This window comes from Chinchilla lanigera, unplaced genomic scaffold, assembly GCF_000276665.1.
Source record: "Chinchilla lanigera isolate Chin_1 unplaced genomic scaffold, ChiLan1.0 scaffold00019, whole genome shotgun sequence".
NCBI lineage: Eukaryota > Metazoa > Chordata > Mammalia > Rodentia > Chinchillidae > Chinchilla > Chinchilla lanigera.
This window is the reverse complement of record NW_004955420.1, coordinates 1101769-1129679: the sequence shown is the minus strand read 5'-3', so window position 1 is coordinate 1129679 and position 27911 is coordinate 1101769. Positions and strand designations below refer to the sequence as shown.

Genomic DNA, 27911 nt, shown 5'->3' with positions numbered 1-27911 from the left:
CTGCGAACATAGAGGCAGGGACTGTCGGCTACACATTCTACGCTCAGTACAGGACCTGGAATTAAGAGGACTCTCAACCCATAGAATGGCAGGAGATAAGGTAAATCAGCATCAGGTTCATTTTAAATCTGGCTTTGAAAAAAATGAGTAGGGAAATTTGTTCACATTGGTGAGTACACAGAGCTTGGGGAATGTTGGATATAGCTACTGCAAATCAAAGCTACTTCTCTCTACTTGGTCAACTGATAAGTCATTTGGTTGCTAAAGAAAAACCTACTTTTTATTCAGTAATTGGGGTTTAAGGATGTTTGCTCTGTTTTCTGACTTTTTTTCCAAGTGATTCTGTAAAACCATACAACTCAAGGAATGTGCCTTCTTCCCTAAATAGGGTAGATTAACCTGAATTTACTCATGAAAATTGATTTGGAATATTCAAAAATGTTGATGCATGAAAGGCAAAAGAGGGAGGAAACAATGCTTGAGAAAAAAGACTGAAGAACTGGCAAAAATTGCAACAAGTATCTTAGATCACAGAAGAAAGATAAACCAGTTACAAAGGACAATATGAGGATAGTTGGGAAATTTTAAATGTGAACTATGTCTTAGTTAATATTAGTATATCAATATTATATTCTTGGATATGATAATCTATTGTAACCATATAGGAAGATATTTTTGTTCTCAGTGAGTCCATGCTGAACTATTTAAAAGTGAGGTGACACAAACATCTGAAGCTTATTTGTAAATATTTCAGCCCAAATGACACATACACACACACAGTGAGAGTTCAATGCAGCGGATGTTCACCACTGATGATTGTAAGTGAAGGTTGTGAAGTATTCACTGCACTCTTATTTTAACTTCTCTATAGATATACTTTCTGATATAAAAACTTAAAATTATACAACACTTGTTCCCTTGGAAGTTGTCCTGAACCAAAGTCACTCACACAGGTATACAATAATACAAGTTGATAAATCTATGCTCCTGTTAAAGTAGGACTTTAAATTTGACCTGGTCGGACATACTCTGCTAATCATCAGTTTACACCAATAAAGAACATGGTTTGCAGCATAAGCTTTCAAGCCAGCATGCTTGGATCTATGCCTTAGCAGTGCTTCTTCACTGCTGTGAGACTTGGGTTAAATTATTCAACTGAGCTTTGGGTTTTCTATATTTAAATAAAATAAGAACAAATTGAGACATAAATGGGTTATTTAGGCCTTGAGAATGATTAAATCAAATAATATCAGAGAAGATTCTATGGCAAACATTTTAATGTTAATAGTTATATAATATATATTTAAAGAATAACAAACATATCACAGTTTTATGCACACTGAAGCCCAGGATAAAGCTTACATAGAACTTTAAATACAATTTAAAGATGAACACTAATAACTATAGAGATTATGTGCACCTTTGGCAAAAATAATGGAAGGTGATGCAAGAGGGAAGGTAATGTGCTTAGCAGAGAGCTGGCAGAAAGCAGATGCCCAAGCTTCATTTACAACTAATTAAACTTCCATAGGGACTTTAGAAATTAGGTTGTAGAACTTTCCTTGAGAAACAAGGAATCTTCTAATAACAGAATCTAAAAATATTTGAGAACCTGTATAAAAAGCAATGTTTTTCAGTTTTGTGATTCTACCCAGAGTTTAAAAGGGATAAGTTAATCATGGAACTATGGGTCACGAAACCTAAGGTGTTGCTTTGGATAGGCACAGAACTCAGACAATGGCTTAGCCTGTGGGACCTCAATTGCTTTAATTGAAAACTGGTGGAATCAGACAAGCATTCATCAATCTCTAAACTTAATTTTAATCTAAAAATTCTATGACTTGAGAAGGCCCTGGCCTTTTCCAATTTGGGGGCAAGATCACCATTGGCTTGGCTTCCTAGAGCATATTGTTTTAAGGAAGTACATAAGCTTTCTTCTCTTCTTAGTCAATTGGTAGTTGCTGAAAAATTTTCTCTTTCATTCAATAGTGATGGTTTAAGACCATCAGTTTATAGTCCTATAATAGAGTATTTGTTACAGTGGTGCCTCAGTTCATGAATGTAATTCTGTGATTCTGGTTGCAAATTGAATTGGGCAGGAACCAATCAAATTTCCCCATAAGGTTAACATTGAACATAACACTGAATTTGATTTGGTTTTCATCCAATTCAGTCTGTGACCAGAGTGGTGGAAGGAATTAAGCTTATGAACCAAGGTACTACTGTACTTCTGTGGTGTTAGGCTTGCCCCTCAATCATCTCTGAGCCTAGTTTCTTCAGCTGTAAAGTGGGGGTTAATTTCACGTACTGTTGTGAAGATTATTGAAGCACTGTTGTGAAGACTATTGGTGATATATGAAAAGTGAACACAGGGTTGTTTGACAAGAGTAATTTTTGAGATGATAAAGATGTGAACAAAGATGCATTTGTTCACTTGCCCTTTTACTGTTTGAAGGACAACCACATTATTTATTTATCTTACTTAGCTTTTATGATAATCTTATGCATTAACTATCATTTATAGGCAAAGAAACTGAGGCTCAGGGGTGGTCCAGCTTAGCTAGGACTTTTTCTTCAATTGTCTATTTCCAGATGTACTTGTTTATTTTTAATAGAGTCTCTCTGACTTCTTCTAAACCATAAAATACACACATTGCCTTCCATTTTAAGGTTCAGCTGTTTGCCTATTCTACCCTTCCACATTTATCCCATAGAATATTTTATTTTACTTTAGTTATTGGTACTGGGAATTGAATTCAGGACCTTGAGCTTACCAGGCAGGTACCATGCCACTCACCTATCTCCTTGGCCCACCATGAAATATTTTAAATTAGATGAGAAAACTAGTTTCTCTAACTTAATATCATTAAGCTCTAAGTAAAGGCAGAATTTTATCAAAGTGTTAGTTTAATACCTTATAGCTTACAAAGATATTTAGATGAAAAGCCTTAAGATTGTCTGCTACTTACTAAACATGGAGTTTTTGCAAAAGTTATTAACTGTCTCCATATATGTTTCCTTACATGTGAAAGGATAATGATAATTTCCACATACAAGAATTTTAAGAGAACAGGCAAACCAGTTAGGACCCTAGACCCTGAACTGAATAAGGTCCCAAGTTCTCACTATTTTCATCAGCTCTTAAGTACTTATATTGTGGCAATACTTTGGGTATTAGAGTGAAAAGATAAAGGTTAATAGGGCTTTTTCATACTTAATAATTTTCAAAAATTTTTCCGCTTAATAAACAGAACTTTCTCAGACCAAGTCCAGGACCAATCCATGTAAAAAGCAAAAAGGATTTTTGAAGATATGATTGAGATGAAGAGATTTTCCTGGATTATCCAGATGACTCAAATCTAATCCCATGCATTCTTCAAACAGAAGAACTTTTCCTTGGTGTTATCTGCACCAGAGAAATGTAACACAAGAACCTACATGCCCTTGCTAGCAGTGCAGATGGAGGGAGGGTACAACTAGCCGAGAAACGTATTGAATCTGGTGCTGAGAATGGCCCTCAGTTTACATCCAGGAGGAAAACATAAAACTCAGCCTATCATGATGAGGAACTGCACCAACCCAAATTTTCTCCTGCAGCCTCCAGAAAAGAACATAGCCTGCTAACACCCTGAATTTAATCTGCTGAGATTCATACTGGATTTCTGACTAACAGAAACTATAAGATAAATAGGTTCATGTTCTCTAAACCAGTGGATTGGCGACAATTTGCTACAGTTTCAATAGAAAACACAAAGAATAAATGAAATAATCCACAGAAAGAGTGATCAGATGTGCAGTTGATGTTAATACTCAGTACTAGGCTTTGAAACTGGTTTTGCCCTACAATTCACATCACATTGTCCAGACTATAGTGACAGAGAGTATGAGGGAAGTAGATCAAAGCCTTCTGAAGGCACCTGGTCCTTGCACTGCTGACAATGACTATCACCTGTGAATTGGTTGAAATTCCTATCTTTGAAAACAGCTTGAGGCATAAAAGGCTTAAAGAGAAATCACCAGTCAAGTAAATGGAACCCCATTTTAGTTTTGGATGTTGGAGTAATTGAGTTTTAGATGTCTAGTGACACTTTAAAGGATAATTCAAAATCTCTTGTGTTCTATGCACTGTATAGTGTATGTATGCACACATTAAATGTAATTTATTTATATATAATATTTATTTATTTATTGTCTTTTTGAGACAGGGTCTTGCTATGCAGTTCAGGCTGGCCTTGAGCTCACTTTGTAGCCCAGACTGGTCTCGAACTTGCAATGATCCTACTGCCTCAGCCTCCTAAATGCTGGGATTATAGGCATGCATCATCATGCCCAGCATATTATTTATTTTTAATAAGTATATATCTCATATACTATGTGCTTCTTTGGGAATGTGTGTCTATATGTATATATCTCATATTATAAATTTTGTGTCACTTGGAAGCCCTTTATTCCAGAGAAGGAAGTTACTGGGTGGAAAGTCTGCATAGATGCTGCCTAACATTAGTTTAAGAAAAAAAGAGCTTAGCAAGGCGGCAAAAGCGCCTGCCTGGCAAGCGCAAGGTCGTGAGTTCGGTTCCCAGTACCAGAGAAAAAAAAAAAAAAAAAAAAAAAAAAAAGAAAAAAAGAGCAAATTTTGTAAATCTCATTGTTTCTCAGCCTTTTGACTAAGATCAAGTGTTGTAAATCCATAGATTCCCCAGTCCCCACTTGAGATTCCAATCCAGTAGGCTGTTTGGGGTAAATTTCCAAAAGCTACTATATACCAAGCTCTCCAAGTGGGGTCTCATTTTAGAGCCAGGAGACTGAATAACTTCAGATTCTATGATGATACTTCATTGATGATAACACTGTGAAATTTCTAATTGATAAACTCAGTAGGAAATTTGGAGTTTTGGTTAATTATTTATTCTTAATGCTGAATGGGAAGATTTATAATCATCCCATAATTTAGACAAAAACTAAAGCTCCCATGGGTAAGTGGGTAGAGTTAGATATCCTTGACGTGAAAGAGTGGAAACTGTAATCCATGCTTATATGACTCATTCATTCAGCAATATGTCTACTGTATCCCAGGCAATTTACTTAAAATTTAGAATGTTATAATTATATGCAAAATATCTCCCTATAAAATGTCTAATAACATGAATAAAAGAAAAAAATATTCCTTTACTTTCCTTCTCCAACCCATTCCTTTTCAAAAGTCATCAATTTGTTATTCATTCATAAAAAAAGTTCTATGAATTACATAAATATTCACAAATCAAGGAATATTCATCTTCACACCTTTTAAAAAAAGCATTATTAACATAATTCTTTACACTTAAAAATAGGTCAGTGCATCTGATCTCACACTTAACTCCCACATAGCATGTTGCACACATCTAATATAGGTATCATGATTATCTGAATCTATTTGACCATTTACCATTGAATGAGATTTACTTTCCTTCTGCAATTTTTGTTATTACATACATACACACAGTGCTGTGCAATATCCTCATATGTAAATCTGTATGCATAATGTGATTTCTTTAAAATGGTCAGATATATAATTATGAGTTGAAAAGTATCATACTTAACAGTTATATTATCTTCATGGAGTTGGGGAGAAGTAATATAACTTAACCCACCACTCTAGATTCAACTAGATGTAAATCTTATAAAGTATACTACATGAATATTAATGTAGATCATAATAAAGCCTGGTTGGCGCTCTCATATGACTGCTAAGATGCTTTTGTACTATGGCAAAGTCCAGAAAGCTCTCCCTTTCTTTGTTACTGATGTTGTATATGAGTTCTCCCAAGGACATATGAGACACTTTCTATCTTAGCAATCTTTGCTTCAGCAGCAGTTTAGCCCTCAGTTCTGATTTTGAATCTTAAAAATATATATATGTTAAGAAAAAGATGTGTGGTTCCTCTCCTGGAAAAAGCTGTCCCAAGTATTTTTCAGTTTTAGCACTACAGAGGAAATCATAAATGACTTTCACATTCTCAGATGAAGAACACCTACCCATCAGAGCACAGAGCATACTGTGAAAGGTCAGCAGGGGAAAGAACCAGCCTGTGAAGCCTGGAAAAAGACCACATTCCAGGAGAGTGGGATGGTGGGTAGCTGAACTGCATGATGTACCCCAGACCTGTGTTTCATCCCACAGATCACCGGAACCTTGGTTTTCACTGTCTTCACTGCAGCACTTAGTTCTTTCCAGTTTGGATATGACATTGGTGTGATCAATGCACCTCAACAGGCAAGTGAAACATGAACACGTGTAAGCTCTTTCTGGGACAAGTTTTGTCATGAAGATAAAGTGTGTCCACGTGGGGGACATAGGGTAATGCTGGCCTGCCAAGTGCAATGCACGTGGTTCTTACGCTGATAACTTGGCCTTGACTCCTCAGTTAACAGCCCACAGGGGGAAAAAAAAAGGCAATAAATAATGCTTGATCTCTGCCTCTGCTGTTTGCTGAGCTCACAGAAAACTCTAACTAGAATACCATATGCCCAGACAGCTTATTGCAGCATTCATTGAGTGCTCTCGCCCATGCATAATTTTTTTAAATGTCAGAGAATAAGAGGAAAGTATAGAAGGATATGTTTTCTTCTGTGCATGTTTATTGAGCACCTACTTATTTGCACCAGGCATTTTAACATATGTTCTTCTGAGCCAGACCCTCTCAACAACCTTATTATACCCTTTCCAGGCCAGATCATAACTTTTAGAAGTCCTAACTCTAAAGTCCTTCACTACATTCCTGTCTCCCATAGGTCATTCAATATAAAGTAATACAAAATTTAATGATAGTTAAGAGATCCAACAAAGTTTAAATGTTCTCCATGATTGTTTGGATTGTCAGTTTTTTTTTAAAAAAATCAAATAATTTCTATCATTTTTCTAATTTATTTTGCATATCTCTGCTCTGATGTGCTTCTAGTTGATTATACCTTAGTATCATATTGGCCTCTACTGAAGTACATTATAAAATATAAGTCTGTGAGATTTGATTTTAAATATTGTTTCTTCTGTGACACACTAAACTCTATGACAGCAATGGCGAGCCTTTTAGAGATTTCAATAACGAACAGCCCACCGTGGCATGCCTGCCATAGGTTCGCCACTGCTCCTAGGACGCTTAGAACAAACTTCTTTCAAGTCTTCATATCTTCTCAGAATCCATAGAGTTGTTTTTATCTTTGGAATTTGTCAGTCATGTTCCTGATTATTTTCTTTTTATTTCCCTGGCTGCTAGGAAGTCTAGCACTAAATGTATAGCTTACTTCTATCAAAGATAATACACCGAGTATTTGAATTTCGTATGCTATTAACTTATTACTTATCCTCATCTTATCTTCTCCAGTCTCTTCTTCTGCTTCTCTTAGAATACTTAAATCTATTTAAATCTTATTGTGTAAAAGTAATACTGATAGAAAAACATATCTTTTTAACTGAAAGAATATTTTCAATTTAAATATTTGCCAGGAATTAAAACCTGAAAACTTAAGCAAAACCTCAGATTTCTAGATTTTATTTAAAAATTAAAGGTCATCCAACACCAGCCTTGCTTCTACAGTTTCTTCCTTTAGGCGGGGCAAATGCTACTCCTCCACAAGCTAACCACTCCCAGTTACATTCTCACTTTGAATCGGTGAATTCATTAGTGAATTACTTCACCATTTTGGTCATCAAGATACTTCATGTCGGGGCTGGGGATTTAGCTCAATGGCAAAGCGCCTGCCTGGCAAGCGCAAGGTCATGAGTTCGGTTCCCGGTACCGGAGAAAAACAAAAAACAAAAAAACAAAAAAACAAACAAACAAAAAAAAAGATACTTCATGTCTACTTCCCTGAATTTTTCTTGCCTGGTCCCTGCTAATATTGGATTTGTGACTTCTGTCTCATAGAATATGGTCAGTTATAAATCTATCCATGTTGTATGGCTATAACACACGTAGTTGAAGTGGTCCTCTTTAAATACCTAACAAATGTTGTAAAGGAAAATAAAAAATACATAAACTGTTTGAAATATTGAGTTTATCTTTATTTTATTTCTACAGATAATAATATCCCATTATAGACATGTTTTGGGTGTTCCACTGGATGACCGAAAGGCTACTGACAATTATGTTATCAATACTACAGAAGCACTGCCCATAACCCCACACTCAGGGAACCCAACACCAGGCCCATGGCCTGAAGAAGAGATTATGACATCTACTGGCCTAGTCACCATGCTCTGGTCCTTGTCTGTATCCACCTTTGCAGTGGGTGGAATGATTGCATCATTTTTTGGTGGGTGGCTTGGGGACAAGCTTGGAAGGTAGGTATATTTCATAAATATAAACACAGAGACTTTAGCATTTGGTATTGTTAGAATTTGCTTAGAAAGATACTCTTTCCTTCTGTGTAACAGTCTGACTTGTTTTTCAACTCATAACCCGATAAGACATGTCAATACTAGACCAAACCAATGGAAAATACTGTTGCAATAATCTAGTTAATTGTGGAAGCATTTACAAAAAAGTGAACTTGGTGTGCATTTTTAGATAATCACTGTGATTCTTGGGATTTGTAAGTTATAAAACATACTAAGAAACCACTGCACAAATGGTTAACTCAGGGGCTCAGCAGAAGAAGCTAGGTTGGAATTTTTAACTTGGAAATCTACCATCACTTTTCAAGTCACACCCATTTCTCAGACATCCAGATTTTTATTTTTAAATGAGAATTTGGCATTTGGATCAATCGAGTCAGTATTGCCAACTCCCAGTAGCTCTATTTTCTTGGAATAGGGTTTCTATCTACTGCTGCTACTCCTACCTCAAAGCCCCAGCCCAAAGTTAAACAAGATGAAGCATTTCTAAACTGTGGCTTCTATTAAAAGTTCTAGATTAAAAACATCAGTAGTGCTCCTCTCCTATGCACTTAGCTATCTGACACTAAAGCTAGGGGATTTCCTGACCTACATGGGGAAGAAATCAGAAAATGAAATGATTACTTCTTTAAGTTTATTTCCTGTTTCTGAGCCCAACTTTTGTGTATTAATTTTTACTTTCATGATAAAAATAATATATGACAAAAATAGAAAATTTAAGTATTGCAAAATCTTTTAAAGGTATAAATTACAAAAAGTAACAATAAGTCTGTATTATAATTAATTTAGTTTTTCTAATTTCTACTGTAAATTATGCTTTTTAACTATATAGTTATTTTGATTCTGAGAATTTTTTCCTTATCCTGGAACTTTATACACTAAGACCACAGTGAGTTTCTGTAACTAAAGAGTATCATGGCAATCCAAGTTTTATTCTTATTATTAAAAAGGAGTTTCCTTCATGATAAAAGAGAAAGATTGGGTTTTTAAATTTTTACCAGCTCACTGATGTTTAGTTAAAATGTAAATCAATATGTAAATACAAAATGAACTGACTTTCATCATTTAAAAGATGTAATAGTCATTTCATTTTGCACTAAATTTGTATAAATGGAGAATGTCCTAGATTATTTCTAAAGTAAATCAAACAAGATTAAATTTTAAAATATGAACAAATCAATTTTTAGAAGCTATTTACCATCCCTGAAGAAAAATTTAAACCTTTGTCCCTCATTTAGAGATGAGATTCTGACAGGTCCAGTGACTCAGCCTGAACCACTAAATTAGTGTCCTAGCAATGAAGCTAGGATGCATATCCTCTAGAGTTTTAGGACTTAACATCAACAGCAAACCTATCCAGAACAATGTCAAATAACCATTTTTTAAATGGTCTGTTATAAAGGAAAATGAAGTTTCTTTCAGCTCTCAACTGAAAATTATCTTCCTTGAAAAATAGTCATAAAAAAATAAGACCAAAGACTTCAGTGTCTCCCATAAAACTATTTTTCTAGGGAAAGTCATTGAAAAATGACATGATTATCCTTACTGTTAGAATCATATCTCCACTAGTTTAACTAAATAAAAATGTGTTCCTTGTATCATCACTTAAAAAAAAAATTCGTCTTTACAATTGTGTAACAGTCAACACAGGTCTATGACCACTGTTTTATGGATTTGGGTTTGCAAATTCAGATTTCCCCGAGGTTGTCCAGTTAAATTTAATTACAAGATTATAAGGAGGAAAATCAGTCTGTGGAATCCATACCATGAGTCAAGGAAGGTTAACACAGCAACTTAACTAATAGGGCCGAGGGTACACCTTAGTACTAAAGTTCTGGTCTAACTTGTGCAAAGCCTAGAGTTCAGTCCCCAGTACCACAAAAACAGAGGAAAAAAGAGGAACTTATTAAAATGGAGCATTAATAGCCTTTGGGTGTACAAGTCCCATGAGACATTACTCAACCTACACTTAATAGCTGTGTGAAAATGAACATATTACTTGGGCTCCCTAAGACATTTAACTACCACCTGCAATGTTGGAAAAATAAAATACCTACTTCATCACATTATAGTGAGAATTAAATAAGACAAAGTAGAAGGACTTGTGCACAATGCCTGCCACATAGTAAGAAAGCAGCAAATGAAGACTTGTTCTGATGATGGTGACTATGACAACAATAATGATGAAGCCTATGCTAACAGGGATAGAGGAAAATTTAAAGAAATATGCTTAGATTAAGTTTCTTGCTTCCTGGTTCAACCATTTCATATTTTTTATGTTAATTTTTGGCCATTTCTCACATCTGAGCCAAAACTCGTAATCTTTTAAGTTGTATAGTATTCTAATAAATATTATTTGGAAATGAGAAAGAGAGAAATTGGGCACCAAAAATCTTTTCAGGATTTTATTTAAGATTTTTGTCTTTTCCCCTCCTATCAAACTATTCACTGGCTGATAACAACTTCTTAGTATATTAGTGAACTTGCTTACTTTCTGTCTTTGTAAAGAGAAAAGGTATTTCAGGGTGGTCTGCAGAGAAACAATCATTAACCATCTGTGAACACATCAGCTCAGGGTGCTAGCCAGCTCTTAACCACTGTTCTGTATTCATGTAGCTAATTTCCTTACGTTAGCTTCCTATGGATGCTGTGACAGATACCACCAACTTGGTGACTTAACACAACACAAATTAATTTTCTTACAGTTTTAAGTCCAAAATAAGTTTCATTTAGCTGAAGTCAGGGTCTCAGCAGGGTTGGTTTCTTCAGGGAGCTCTGAGAGGGAAAACTGTTTCCTTTCCCTTTTCCAGTTTGTGCTGGCCTCCTCCAAGTAAGTGGCTTGTGGCCCCTTCCTCCACCTTTGACGTACCTCACTCCAGTCTGCATGTAGCATCACACTGCCTTCTCCTTTCTTGCTGTTCTCTTGGGAAGACATCTTTAATACATCATTGGTTTCATCTGGACAATCCAAACACTCTTTCTATCACAAAATCTTTAACATAGTCATATTTGCAAAATCCCTTCTGCAATATAAGGTAATATTTTCAGACTCTAGACTTGAACTCAGGAGACATTACTCAGCCTATCACATGGCTCTTGGGCAATCACTGCAGTATGAAATTATTTAGTTTTACAAAAAAATTGGTGTTAAAGATACTTGCTTAGAAAAGGCCCACCTATCAGATTTTGAAACACTGGCATAGAAATTTCCCTGTGGCACATTTTCACACCTGTCCACTCAGATTCTTTTACTGGCCTTATTATCTACTTAACTTTAAAGGTTATTGTGCAATTTATGTTTTTGTTGTTATTGTCAGCTTTATAATGTGTTTTACAATGGCTGACATTGTATATTCTGGAAATATGACACATGTACCTTGTTAAAATAAGGATAACTATAACTATGATAAGCTTTAAAAAGTATGTTTTAATTTACTTCCCAAAATGTATACAAAAGAAATTTGACTTTGAAAGCTTCCTTCCTTTTCCACATAACTAAAAACTTATTATTCAAAGAAAAAATTAAAGAAAAAACTAAGATAAATGTTATAACCACAGAACTAAATTAATATATCATTTGATCATTATTGCTTAAAACCAGTGAGAATTTGTGGAAAACTGTATAGAAAACTTAATTAGTTACTGTTTGAAAAGGTGTTCAAAGTGGTACCTTAAAGCAAACTGGTCATCTCTATCACAGTGTAGAGACCAGTGTGTGAAGCCCAGATAGTCTCATTGTAAATACAACTTTTTGATAATAATTTAGTATATGGAGACAAAATGACAATTTTGGTTCAAAATTCCTAAGCTAGCTTTTATGGCAAAATTAAAATAATTGCTTTCAGGTAAAAATCTCAACATGCTCTGAAAGCAAATGTTTTTATTAAGTTTTGATGCTGAAGTCTTGGTTTTTTAAATTTCAGAATCAAAGCCTTGTTGGCAGCAAATATTCTCTCCTTAGCCGGAGCTCTCTTGATGGGGTGTTCCAAATTGGGACCATCTCATATTCTCATAATTGCAGGAAGAAGCATATCAGGACTGTACTGTGGTAAGTTGTGAGCCTGTGCGTGCACACACACACACACACACACACATGAGACATCTTTGAAAAGTACTCTGTGATAACATACATGGTTATTTTTGAGCCTATGGAGGGATCACAGAAAGAAAGGTAATAGCATAGAGTTTGTTATATCCTGAGTCAGGGTTTGAGCCTAGCAAGTGGAAACTGTGGTCCAATCCATGTTCCTATCCACTGTAATAACTTCATTTCTAGTTGTCTTATCTCAGCCAAATTATTTAACTCTGGCTCTCAGGTTTGTATGAAATAAAGATAATAGCTGTGCTACCAGATGATTGTAAAAAGGCATGTAAAGTGTTCAGGATAGAATCAGACATATGGTAAGCTGCCAATAAATGCTAGCAGTTGTTATTACTCCTGTCGTGTCGTGGACAGCAAAAGATGGCAACTCTCAGACCCCCAACTCTGCCTACCTGTGTGTGTCCTCCCTGAGGCAGTAAGACTGCACACCTGGATTGATCTCTTTTAGACCATACTTTCTGGCCCTATCAGATTGTAGCTATCCTTCCAAGCACTAATATTCACTGGAATGGAGAAGGGATGATGAGGGTACAAAATTTGTGTGCATGAAGTATTTCTAACACTTTTACTTGCACAAAAAACTATAATTCCATGTGTTTTCAATGATCAGTATAAGCAAAATTCTAAAATACCCATGTCAATAGCTTAATTAAATGTCTCTTTTCATTATTATCAATGTTAATACAAATAACTGAAGGTCATAATGGCTCTATTAAGGTGAAGAGTCAGCCTACAAGTTGATAAATTGTGGATTCAGAGTGAATCAATTCTGGCACTATTTCTGCCTGGCCTTAGACAGTGTTAATTAAGTCTGAGACTCAGGTTCTTCTTCTGTAAAAGCAGATAGTAACAGTATGAAAAAGATCCAAATCATGATTAATTTTTCTCTTTGTTTTTTAAAAATACAGCACAAAAATTTCATTTTTTGGAAAACTTAGAACAAATTCCATAAACATACTGTGAATTAACCTATAAGCATTCTCAAGTATCTTGCACTCTCCAACCATCTTTTAAAATTACATGTGGCTGTACTTTTAGCATTAAAGTTGCTAAAAATATAGGAAATATAATTTTACTTTAGGCTTATTTGACTTTAAACCTGTGAGTTTATTTATATCATTGTGAATGTGAAGTATAGTATTAGGTATCATAGGAAGGTAGTACAACTGCAAAAGGACCAAAGAAATGGGGTTTTCTTATTTACACTCTGCATATCACATGTTAAAGTCACATGTAAAATTCTGCAGAGGTACAGATGCCATATCAACCATATTAATATATACTTGAGATATAACAACAGTTTCAAGTACACAGACATACACAACAGAGAGAGAGGCAGGAAGGGAGGGAGGGAGGGAGGGAGGGAGAGAGAAAGGGAGGGAGGGAAATATTTGCCAGAAGCATCATTTACATAAATATCACCCACTTATATTTGATTGGTAGGCATAATATAACACAAGATGTGAAAAATCATAAAATTCTTCTTTTTTGGTCGGGAATCGAACTCAAGACCTTGTGCTTGCCAGGCAGGTGCTGTGCCACTGAGCTACATCCCCAGTCCCTTCATTTCAAAATTCTTTAAAAACTCTCAAGACCACAATCAGCAAATGGCTGCATATACTACCATTTCCAAAATCACTGATTGTGTGTGTAGTTAGGAAAGTTAAAAGAGGCAGAATGGCTTAGTACTTTCAATTTTTTGTATTTGTTCAAGCATCAAAGATCTTTCTTCAAATAAAATCTTTTCTGAAGCCCTTAATATCTGAACTGAATAAAGAAGCAAGGTTGCTCTGATCTGAGTAATTGAGGAAAGAGTCCTCGAGTTCCTTACCCTCTTCCACCTTTCTACATCTCCTTACCACCAACAGTGTTCTTGAAGCACCTCAGCATTATGGAGATTCGGTTAGGCTCCTAGTTCTCATAATAGCACCCTGTTGTACTGTGATCTTGGACAAGTCACTTCTTACCTCTACCAAGGGGTTGGTCTATTGAAGTTCTAATTTCTTTTCAAACTCCTTTCTCAAGGTAATCTGAGCTTTCATAATATAAACTAAATATTGGCATAGATTTCTTAAAGTAAAACATCATGAAAAAATGCTAAGTATATGAGTAAGCATTTCTTTCTATTAATATTTAGAGTTGCATCAACAAACATTTTTTTTGCCTAAACTGTGTTTATGGCTGGAGATAAGGGCTCTTTCTTCCAAGGCACTCAGGATGGGATTTTTCAGTCATGATATCGATTGTATTTAGACTAAATTATTGTTATTAAAATATTTCTGGATATACTTTGACATTTATATTCATGTCTTACGCAGGCCTAATTTCAGGGTTGGTTCCAATGTACATTGGGGAAATTGCTCCAACCTCGCTCAGAGGTGCGCTTGGCACCCTTCACCAGCTGGCCATTGTCACAGGCATTCTTATTAGTCAGGTAAAAATCCCACATCCCCTACTTCATCCATCTTCTGCTTCCATTCTCTCCCTCCCTGACTCAGTGCTTATACTGCAGACACATACAAAGGAAAAAATATTCTAATAGTGTGGTAGTGGAGGTTGTAAGAGACAAAGGCTTTTGGTTCAAAAGTCAGTAGTTACCACTCCTCACTTTTCTCCTAGAAGTTGTAGGTAAGATTGGTACTGGAGGTGAAATTTCCAACACTACTCCAGAATTAAATTATTTCACTTAGATTTCAAGGAATAGGAAATTTCAAATTTTTGACTGCCTAGGTTTCCTTTGTTTTGAGGATCTCACCCGGAAATCTAGTAGGCAGACAACTATCACAAGAAGCTCTTGTTCAGCTGATTCTATCCTTTTCCTTCTTCCTTGTGGTCTCAGAGGGAGTGTTTAGAAGCCCACATGTATGATCCAGAAGAAAGTACACAGACTACTGCAAGTGGGATCAGACAGCTGGTTCTGATCCAGTAATTGTTCTATGAAACCCCATTTTACTTAATCTAACCTAAGAAAGAATTTTAAAGCAAAGCCCTAAAGTTATGCATGATTTTAATCCTATATTATTCCATCTGGTTGCCTGGTGACTACAATGGTATATTGCTTTAGATATTGAATATATTTTTAAAAACTAGATTGCTTCCCAACCTAAGTGTCCAATTGAAGTTAGTGAAAACAAGCCCAGATGAAATATTTGTCCAAAAAAGTTATCCTGCCTAGTTATCCTGCCTAATTTGATTAAGGTGAAATACACTAGAAATAGTTTCTATCTCATATTTTTATGCACCGAGGTTGATAGAAATTACTTTTTCTTTAATGGTACTTGGGATTGAATTTAAGGCTTTCACATTGAGCTACAACTCCAACTCCCTCCCCTTTTTTTTGAAACAAGGTCTCACTCAATTACTAAATTGCCAAGACTGGGCTCAAACTCCTACCTCAGCCTCCCAGAATGCTGGAATTAGAGATGTGCACCACCATGCCTAGCTGGGATTATGATTAAATAGCCAATGTAATTTTTCAACAAATTATTGTAGAAGGCAGACCTAAAGTGTTATGCAGCTGATATGCTTCTTCCTTACCCTCCCAGATTACTGGCCTTGATTTTATCCTGGGCAATCATGACCTGTGGCACATCCTGTTTGGCCTATCTGCTGTGCCAGCTCTTCTGCAGTCTCTGTTACTAATCTTCTGTCCAGAAAGCCCAAGGTATCTTTACATCAAGTTGGAAGAGGAAGTCAAAGCAAAGAAAAGTAAGTCTGTCTGTGTTTTCTCTTTCATCCTATTGTTTTGAAATTATCAGCTAATGCAAAATAGTGTATGTAAATGGCTGCTTATAAAATAGTTTCTGTGCCTTCCACATGAAGTCAGAGATCATGTGTGAGAAGAATACACAAAATCACTGTGATAGAGCTTACCATCTCACACCCATAAACCTTTGATAGGACTGGTGCATACCATCTCACACCCAAACCTAAACCAGAAACCCACCTGTAGGGTATTAGACTTAACCAGAGGTTTCCAAAAGAATTTCTAGTATTATGCTCCTATGATAACAGGGATCATAGTTTTCTCTATCATGATATGAAGCCAAGTGTTCTGCCTTTTTAAAATCAAAGAAAATCATTTAATTTAACAACAACAAGAAAAGATTTCCAATGGCCATGCTATTAGATACTATAGAGAGACATGCAGAATTATAGCTCTTTCATAAACATAATATAAATAAATTTGCTTTTGTTTGACCTGGATTGTCTCAACTTGATCATTTTGGGGGACAGGTTTGAGAAGACTCAGGGGAAGTGATGATGTCACCAAAGACATAAATGAGATGAAAAAAGAAAAAGAAGAAGCATCAAGTGAGCAGAAGGTCTCTGTAATTCAGCTCTTCACTGATTCCAGCTACCGACAGCCTATGATAGTGGCGCTGATGCTGCACATGGCTCAGCAATTTTCTGGAATCAATGCTGTAAGTTTAAGGACTCCTTCTAACTTTAGGAAAGCAAAGTAAATTAACAGAGAGAGGGAGAGTATAAGTTTAAATAACTACAAGACACTTTAAAATATTGGCATCATATGTTACTATAACAAATATAGATTAAGTAATCATAAATTTTTCTTGCTTTGCTTCTATGGCTTTCTAAAATTAACTCACAATTTATAAAAAAGTCAATAATCTATAGTACTTTATTTCCTTATTAAGATGAAAGTAAAAGACAAAAGTCATAATAAATGCAAGGAAGAAAAAAGAGAATAAGTATACCGCTTCAAAACAAACCCTAAATAACATGAGGTTTCAAGAGTTGAGTATGAAATTTAGCATTTCTAAGCATCCACAGTTTCCTTTATTTAAATGAAGTACTGTATATGAGATAGGTAGATGCAAAGAACAATTTCTTACCATAACAGACTTCCATTATATTGGGTGAGACAGCACACAAAATAAAAAATAATAGAATGAATTGGGTGAGTGTAGTAGAGCAGACATGATTGGAAAAGTATGCTGCGTATTAAACCAGTAGCTTTAATTTCTGAATTGAAACCCCTGCATCATGCAGACTAAATGGTTTTACTGGCAATTACCTACTAGAACAAAAAAATAATAAAGCACTTACTAAGAAACCAAATAAAGAAAATCACTCTTAGCTGGGTGTGGTGGCGTATGCCTATAATCCCAGCACTTAGGAGGTTGAGGCAGGAGGATCATGCAAGCTCAAGACCAGCCTGGGCTACAAAGTGACCTCAAGACCAGCCTGAACTGCATAGTGAGACCCACAATCAAAAGCAATAGCAGCAAGAACTCATACACACTGGTGAGAGCACAAAATTGTCATAACTTCTTTGGGAAAGTGTTTTGCAGTATCTAGCAAAGTAGAGTATGTGCATACAGTGTGGTCCAGCAATTCTATCACGAGACATAAAAGCACATATATTTCACCAAGGGAATTGTTGGTAGCATTATTCATAATCAGCCCTAATAGTAGCAACCTAAAATAGTCATCAGAAGTAGGATGGGTAACTAAATCATGGTAGATTTGCAACAAAATACTATATAGTAATGGAAATGAACAGTCTATAACTATATACAATAGTAAAGATGATTCTTACAAAGGTAATATTGAACATAAAAAGCCAACCACAAAAAAGTATTTATTATGTGCTTCTCTTTTTATCAAGTGTGAGACTAGGCAAAATTTATCTATGATATGATACTGGAAGAGTTATTTCCTGAGGTCAATGAATAAGGGGGACATATAGCGAGTTTCTGTAGAGCAGTGAATGATTTCTTCCTTGTTCTGAGTGCTGATTACACATGTATGGCCAGTTTCTTCAAATTAATTGAGCTGTACATTCACAATATGTGTTATTTTATACATGTCATCCTTTAGCAAAAGTTTAGAAATTAAAAGAATTTTAAAAGTCAGTAATAGAGTTTTCAGCTAAATGTAAGGAGGACTTTTAAACAGTCAAAAGTTTCAAACACTGAAGGAAGTCTAGGTTTTCCAAGAGGGTATTGTAAACTCTTTATATTCTTGGGAACTATTATAGAAACATATAAAAATATACAATTAAAAACATTTCTTGATTTAAATATACCAATGCAAGGCTACCTGGTTAAGGCTGACCTGGTTTTACTTTACAGATCTTTTACTACTCAACCAGTATTTTTCAGACAGCTGGAATCAGCCAGCCTGTTTATGCAACCATTGGAGTTGGCGCCATCAACATGATTTTCACTGCTGTCTCTGTAAGTCAATACCTCAAATAAACACTCTGTTTGTTCCTTGATCCCAGGAATGGGGAAAATAACTTGTGACCTAATAGTGATCAATAACTTTTTTCCTGTGTAACCTGGGTGTGTAGACCTAAGTAGTTCAAGGAAGTCCTCTCTGTGAATAAGCCAACCATTGCCCAGAGAAGAATCATAACTGAGCAAGTGAACCACTCCTGATTCAACTACTCACTGGTGAATTAATAATTCACTGGGAGGAACATGAGACTTTTTCTTTGTGTAAACCCCTGGGTTCCTTCTCCTTTGCTCTTTAAACTCCTTAGGATTATCTGACAGCTTGCCATTTTTATCAATATTGAGAAGATTACCTAGGTTCTTCTTCCATGGATGAAATACTTTTTTATCCTGATATCTTGGAGAAAAAATTATAAAAATAATAAACAATATCTTCTGTACTAAACATCTAGACTTTAAGCAGAATTCAACAAACTCAGATAGTTCCTATAGTGTTAGATTATTGAGCAAAATTTGCAGGTACTTCCCAAAGGCACAGCTTCTAGTGATGCATAAGAGTATGTGTGACATCAAAGGAAAACAATCAACAGAGTGTGGAGATAGCCTATAGAATAAAAGAATATCTCTGTTAACTTCTCTTCCTACAGAGAGGACTACCATGAGGAATACATAAAGAACTCAAAAAATTTAACACCAAAGAATTAAATAGCCCAATCACTCACGACAAATGTATTGAGCAAGATATTTCTCAAAAGAAGTGCAAATGGCCAGTAAATATTTGAAAAAACGTTCAACTTCTTTAGTCATAGAAATGCAAATCAAAAATACACTGTGATTCCATCTCACTGCAGTCAGACTGGCCATCATCAAGAATACAAAAAACAATAAATCCTGGTGAGGATATGGGGGAGGATGGGACTCTTTCCACACTGTTGGTGGGAATGTAAATTAGTACAGCCCCTTATGGAAATCAGTATGGAGGTTCCTCAAAAACTGAAAGTAGAGATATCATTTGATTCAGCTATGATACTCCTCAGTATATTCCTAAAAGCAATTAAAGTCAGCATCATATAGAGATTTACAATGTATGCATACCAGCTGCTGGTATGTTGTACTAGCATAAGCATATTTTTGAAGTGCAATTCACAATAAAAAAAGCTATGGGAACAACCTGGGTGCACATCAATGGATTAATGGATGAAGAATAACACATATATACATATTATGTAGCCATAAAGAGGAATGAAATCATGTTGAAATTATGCAGGAAAATGGATAGAGCCAGGAATCATCATGTTACACGAAATAAGTCAGGTGCAGAAAGTCAAATATTGCATGTTTCTGCTTACATGAAGAGCCTAGTGGGGAAAAGAGAAGTGAGGAAGATACGCAGGTAGAAGGGAGATGATTAGAAAAGAGGAAGGGGCAGGGGCAGGGTGAAGAAAGGGGAGAGTTCATGAGGAGGGGAAATGATCTAAGTATGTTATATGCATGTAGCAATGTGCCAAAATAAAACCTACTAATCTGCACAATTAATATTCATTAATAAAAGGAAAGGTAAAAAAGAATATTGTGGTAGAAAAGGAGGGGCAGAAGAAGTATTACACTAGAAATGTATTGTTTCTTACAAAAGAAAGAGTTTACATGCTTTACTTAGAGCCAAAAACCTTCTAAAAGTAATAATCTAATATATTGACAGCAGTACTAGTTAACATGATCTAAAAAATAAACAGCAAAGATAAAGACTTATGAAGTAATATATTCATTCTAAAATGAAGGTTACTTGGCCAATTTTATCTTTGAATACAAAATGATCAAAATGCTTATCCTTTCTCCATTTTTGTCAAAATGCTATACTCTATTTTAGCTCCTTTTAATTCTTTGTCTTCTTATGGACTTTTAATTATTTCCTTAGTGTGGTCAATAAATTACAGGCTGGCTACCTAGACCAAAGCACAGGTTTTTCCAGGCTACATTAAACAATGCTGGACCTTGAAAAGAGGAAGAACAAATAACAGAACACCAATGTCTCTGTACACATGACTTTAGAGGTAATGGTCGTTAAGTCAAAAGGCCACTATAAATCAGTGAAGAACTTTACTAAGATACAATCCAAGGTATTATGTGCAATCCAAGGGATTTTTTTGTCTTTTGGAATATTTTTAAAAATTTTATTTCAACACATTTTTACAATATAGAAATTGAATATTAAAATATATTTATAATATGATTTACTACATAAAGCAATAAGTTTTCAAGAATGAGTAACCCACAATCTGAGGAAGTCTAATGTGGAAACTTCTGCAGAATTTCATTTTTGCACTCCACATGTAACCTCGTTGGAGTGGGAACAGTTGTTTTATTTGTAAGTATCAATATTTATTTTAAACATATCTTTTTAGAGCTCATCCTTTGTTTCTGTTTTTGAGCAGCTAAATGACATAATAGAAAATAATCAGTTCTAATAATCTCATTTACACTCAAGACTAAGATAAAATTTTAAATTTTCTGAAAAGTTGTTTAAAAGTTTAGAAAGTACAAAAAGGGACCACAATAGCCACTCAGTTTCTCTGCCTCAAATTAACCAATATTACCAAACCATGCACCCTCTCAAGTAAATATATGCAAATAGGAATCTACACTAATAACATGTTAACATTTGATCGACTTAGAAGCAACATAAACAACCTTTTTTTTCTGAGTGAGTGTTTGGGGAATGAGATACACTTTCCTAAATTCCCACTGCATTATGTTCTGCATTAATGAGTTGCTAGAAATATAACAGTATGACTCCTGGAGAGAAGCAGGAGCTACTGAACTCCAGCTAGGTACCTGGGATCTGACTGATGCATGTGGTCTAGGGTAAAGATGAGGGTGGTAGTCAGGTCGATGCCTCCAGCTCCTGATCATGTTCACCCTTTGTTACATGCATTCCTGAGTGCACATCCAGCCTCGAGGCCAGAGTCCAACTCACTTTTTAAGGCACCAAGGTTTAGAGTTTATTATCCAATTAAGAAATTTTTCAGAAACAAAAGAAACGTATAGTGAGAGCCATTATGCCTGAGGAAATATTTTTATTTTCCTGGTAGCTTGTCATGGAATCAAGTCAATTTGAGTGCCATAATTAGTTCTATATAAGAGAATTTTTCTGAATTTGAGAAAGATTTGGTTCGTTTTTAACAATTAAATGCAAGCTCTTTGCCTACCATCTTTTCTGAAGTGATTTGGAACTCTGATATGAATGAGATAATACAAGAGTTGTCACTATAAGTAAAATGTTTATCAAATATCTTCAGAGCCACAGCTAACTCTACTAAGGCTATTGGGTTGCTATTCATTTGCTAATAGATTGATGAGCTTTTACTTATTGAGGTGAGAAGTTATGACAAGTGCGAGTGTGTGTCAGTGTGTGTGTTGGCGTGGGGGTAGTCTTGGCAGTATTGAATGACTTAGACAGGCAAGACTCTATTAAACAAACACTGATCATGGTTAACAATAAATCTTAACCATTAATGCACAGGTTCACAGATTCAAAAGAATCAATGGTACATTTCCTAAATTAGAATACAAAAGTACTCTAACTCTGCTTTACAGTATTTTTAAATATATAGTTCAATACCAGTGCCTCATACATTTAAGTACACCAGAAAAATGCAGACCTATTTGGTACAATGATCAAATTCTGTATGTTGCCAGGTGAGTGGTCATAATTTGACTTTATTAGACAGTGAGACCATAGAGTGAGAATACTGGCACCTGAATAGTTGGCCTGTTTCAGATGCCTGTAGTACCCAAACCCTTGTAATGATAAGATAAGCATCGGAGGAAAATTAATGCCATTTTTAATGTAGATTTATTGGAAGAGATTCAAGACATACAGCTTCTGACTGCTGCACCAAGGAGATAATCCTATAGTGGTGGTAACACTGTGGCTCTAACTTTAAAATGGTCTGTTCAAATCAAAAATATGACCCCATGAATACTTGTTCACTGACACTACCTCTGCCACCTGGGACAAAAGTCACTCTGCACCTCAGTCTAATATCCATAAAATGGAATAACAGCCCTGCTTCTTTCCCACCATATAACTGAAAATGACCTTGCTAGCAACAAAAATGATTTAAATATGAAGACAATATATTCTAGCTGACACAACTGAAATACTATTTTTTAAACTTTCCTAGGTATTGCTTGTAGAGAAGGCAGGACGGCGCTCTTTGTTTCTAATTGGAATGAGTGGGATGTTTTTCTGTGCCATCTTCATGTCCGTGGGACTTATGCTGCTGGTGAGTTTAGTGCCCAGACAGATCATTTTTGTTACCACATGACAACATCTTTGTGTTCCAAGTTAAAGGTCTTTGTAGGTCAAAAACATAAGACTTACTTATGAAATAAAGTCAACAGAAGAGTATATAATGCAAAAGTCCAAGGTAAAGAAAATGAGAACTAGTTTCATCGGGTTAAGGAGTAAGTATCAGCATGTCACTTACGCTTATTGTTCTGGAAGGCAGTGTTATCATGTGATTAGAGCATAGGCTCTGTGGTCAGTCCCAACTGGGTTCTAATGCTGATTTGGTCACCTGGCTGACTTTGAGACCCTGAGCAGGTACCTAGAATTTCTCTCAGCCTAGAGTCCTTATCCACCACTTCACAGGAAGTCAGACACCCTATCTAGCCACCTTGGTTTATGTGGGAGTAAAAGATACTGGATCTTTGCCTGGACTTTCACAGGAAGAGAAAAACTAAAGATTAGTAAAGTTTTAATATAAACAATTGCCTGTAATGGCACTCAAAGGATTTAAGCATGATTCAGACTAGAATAACATGTGTCAAGACTAGAATAACTGGCACTTGATTGAACATAAACATATTTAGGAGAAGAGCTATGTCCACCTCTGAAATCTCTGAGAAGCTCCTTAACTAAAGAAAGAGTGGCCAATGATCCCATCCTCACTTTTGCTCCTATTTTGCTTTCTCTCCAGGACAAGTTTGCTTGGATGAGTTATGTGAGCATGACAGCCATCTTCCTCTTTGTCAGTTTCTTTGAAATTGGGCCAGGCCCCATCCCCTGGTTCATGGTGGCTGAGTTCTTCAGCCAAGGACCACGTCCTACTGCTCTAGCACTAGCTGCCTTCAGCAATTGGGCCTGCAATTTCATTATAGCTTTGTGTTTCCAGTACATTGCGGTAAGTGGCCCAACACTGTGTAAATTTACCGAACGGAAGACAAATCAAACAGCTGCTAATTGTAACTCTGTTTGCTCTTTTTCCAGGACTTCTGTGGACCTTATGTGTTTTTCCTCTTTGCTGGAGTGGTCCTGGCCTTTACACTGTTTACATTTTTTAAAGTTCCAGAAACTAAGGGAAAGTCTTTTGAAGAAATTGCTGCAGAATTCCGAAAGAAGAGTAATTCAGCTGAACGGCCAAAAGCTCCTGTAGAAATGGAATCTCTTAGAGCTACAGGGACTGTGTAAAGATAACTTGCCTTTTTATATGAAGAAAACAGGAAGAAAAGTATAAATTTTAAAGGATTCTTTGAGAAGTTTATACACACATTTCAAAGTATTATTTTATTTTTTAAAGAATTTTATTGGCTCCGGTCAGAAATGTTAACAAATGTTACCAAGGAAAGTATTTTTTAACCTAGAGACTCAATCTGTTTTTAGTGGTTAGACTTTGTAATTAAGTAAGTAAAATGGCTAGCTAACTTCTTTTGGTACTCTAAAGGACAAGGATGTTGTAATTTTCTTAGTTCTATTTTATATTAGAGTGTTCCCCTGAAATTGAAGAGCTTTCAATACATTATTGCTTCATTAAATAGGTGACAGGAAACGTCAAGATACAACTAATATTTATAAATTTAAATATGGTTAAATTATAATTCACTGACCCACAGATTTTATACTAATGGAGATACAGCTAGTGGCAGTAAGATTCATGTCAAAATCAACTTTTCTATTTCTCTTACTCAGCTTCTGTCTTGTTTATTAGAATTTGTACTGTTAAACAAAATGTTAGACAAACATTTTACTTTTCTGTATTTTCATGCAGAATGATTTATTGAATATCATAAAATATGTTTATGAAGAAAAACATTTATTTTTGGTAGATATCAAAAATCTTCTTGTACTTAGAAGACAACCTAATTGTTTCTTTTGGCTAAGAAGCAAATAGCTTTTACAAGACTAAACACTTAAAAGGTTTTACCTGGCCATATATACAGGATTGGATTGGATTATCAGTCAATATTGACGCCTATTACAAAACCAAGTTAAGTCCTTGCCATTTATTTCTGATGTTTTATTTTGTTTTGCTCTTTAGCATAGCCTGGTTGTCTGAGCTATATAACAAAACACATGAGTTAGGCATTCTCCTTATTTCCCCAAACCTCAATAAATTGGATCAATCCAACTTAGAGACATTTGGAGTGAAGGATTACTATTTATTAAAAATATATATATATTCTGAATTAGTATGGTTCAAAACAAGTTAAAGAGGTAGGGCTTCAAAATTCCGAAGAGTAGGGTCCTGAAACCATGAATGCTCAACTTCACACTTGATCAAAATCCCTGTTTGATTTTCCTGGAAACGCTATGTTCCCTAACACAGAACAGTCATCCCCTTTGAATTCTTTCTTTATCTTAACTGTAGATAGACTCCATCCAAACTATTATTTTATTGCTGTTACTAACATGTACTGTATGCTACCAATAAGGTAGGCACAGTTCTAAGCACTGTGACCCACATAAGCAAATTGGAAATACACAGATGATCAAATAGACTTCAGCTTACAATGAACTTTACAAATATGGAAGCATAGTTCTGCTGGATGCCAAAAACTTAGCAGAGCACTAAAATTGTCTCCAGAATGTTTTCCCTACAAAATGTAGCACTGAATCAATCTTCTTTATCTTTGTTTTAATATACACTGAAGAAAAGCAAAATCCTTTGCAGTATTTTTAGGAATTGAAAAAAGCCTTGCTTCTTAAATTTTCTTCTTTCTTTCTCTTGGTTAACGTTGTTCCCATGTATGCAACTTGGCAATGGAAGGAACATGAAATTATTTTTCACTTTGACTATTTTTTTTTCCTTTGGGCCAACTTAGAACTATTTTTTCTTGTGACTTCAGGATACAAAGTGAGCATAAATAGTTAGTTGAAGAGCTCTGTGCTAGACTGTGAGCTCTAGATGAAAGTGTAGAGACACTGAGTAGGGGAGGAACAAGACAATGTTCCTGGGTGGCTTCTGTTTGTATTTCACAATGCTAATGGACTTTGGGATGTCCAGTGTTATGATAATAAAGGAATCTGCCACTTTTTAAGGGAAGAATGTCATTTATATCAAATCATGATTCTTGGTGTCATTTACTAAAAAAAAAAAAGTAGTCAAAGTTTTTTAAAGAGTCCCAAAAGTCATTTTTAAGTTCTAGTTAGCTATTTTGACTTACAAATACCAGACATTCAGAATTTGAAGTTTTCTTCCTCTGTGTGATTTAAGTACCTTTCATTATTTTCCTTCCACAATTTTTTCCTGGCAGAATCACCCTTCACATCTATCAGAAATTGGTTCCAAAAACCCCATACAACCCCTGCAGGTACCCAAATGCTCAAATGTTGCAGTGTCTTAGGAAAAAAATGGAGCAGTATTTACATATAACCTACATAAATCCTCCTGTATACTTTGTATTATCTCTAGATTACCTATAAGACAATGTAAATATACTGTGTAAATTATTGTTACATTGTACTGTTTAGGGAATAATGACAAGAAAAATATCTGTACATGTTCAGTACAGATACAATTAAAAAATTTTGAGTCTAAAGATGCAGAAGTCACCAAAACCAACAACTAATTGTGTTGAAAATATTGAGGATAAATGAGAAGGCAATAAAGCTTCATACAGAAACCAAAAAACTAGTTTAACAAAACAAAAACCCCTAGGAACGCAACAGTATACTTTATAGTAAATAAAAATAGCACAGTTTAGATTTAATCTTAAGAAAATTAGATATGAATTTTAACACTTAATTTTCCAAGTATCATTCTTTGAGGAAGTACTTTCATACTCTAAAACAAATGTGATTATTCTCTTAGCTAGTTGGAAGTATGATTAGACTTCTTGGTCTGGCCACTCACTTGCTGTGTCTAGCTATTGCCCATTGTATTGGCACCTAGGAAAGTGTTTTTTCTAACTTCCTTCCTTGCTTTCCTCTACATAGTCACCAGGTGTTACAGCACACACACACACACACACACACACACACACACACATACACGCACGCACGCACACACTCTTTAAGGATCTCACAGTGTAATGGTGAGTGCAGGAAAACCAGTGTAATTGTATCCCATCTGGTTCTTATACCTTTCAAGAACCAGGTTCATGGAAAATGGGCACACTATTATCTACCTCAGAGAACTATCATGAAGATTAAGCATAGAGTGTTAAAATTAAGCACAGTGCCTGGTCTAAAGGGAATGCTCAGTAAATGTTACCTAGAATTAATATTCCCAGAAATACTGTTAGGGAAAAGGTTATCATATATGAGATAATTAGAAATTTTCTTTTAAATAAAAGGAGTTTTTATAAGTTCAGGACAATATTTTACTTCAAAAAAATGTCAAAACAAGGGAATGGTAAGAATCAGGGTAAGTACTGTCTATCTAATTTCTAAATCCAAATTTAATATTTCCAAGAAAGGCTTTAAGAATTTTTGTATTTTTTAAATTTGTTTTTGCCTAAATTATGTTATTTTTAAGGGATCTGTCTATAATATTTTTTCTTTGAGTAATGTTTGATACAAAATAAGATGTGGTATACCCTCTGTAAATTAACAGAATTACAATCAAGAGACCAAATGTTGTTGATAATTCTCAGAAACTGCAAAAATGTTATAAGCATGTAAACCAATGTATATGCATAAACTTTCTTATTATTAGCTTAACTGTTGCATATGTATCAATAAAACAGTGTTAGACAATATCTGTGCTTACAGTGTCCTAGGAAGAGGTGCTTCATAAACTGTAAAATATAAATATACATATATATTTTTTGAAATTACAATTCTTGAAGAGAAAACATTTATTGCCAATTACTCTGGGCAGTCTATTAGTGTTTTCACTGCCATCTAATTTGGTGTATATTAAAAGAATTATCATGGAAACACTGGCTTTAGTTAAAGGTATATACACACTATTGTTTTATGTCAATAAATATATTTCTGAGTGATTAA

The 27911-nt window shown here is 35.2% G+C and overlaps 1 protein-coding gene across 1 annotated transcript; it reads left to right on the top strand.

The window, feature by feature from the left end:
* Positions 1-7: 7 nt before the first annotated feature.
* Positions 8-27911, top strand: Slc2a2 (solute carrier family 2 (facilitated glucose transporter), member 2). Its single transcript, XM_005382995.2, has 11 exons — positions 8-100; positions 6161-6253; positions 8058-8320; positions 12298-12422; positions 14795-14910; positions 16022-16184; positions 16713-16900; positions 18575-18679; positions 22864-22965; positions 23662-23865; positions 23952-27911. Exons 1-11 carry the CDS (start codon positions 86-88, stop codon positions 24150-24152), a joined length of 1575 nt encoding a protein of 524 aa, XP_005383052.1. The 5' UTR covers positions 8-85; the 3' UTR covers positions 24153-27911.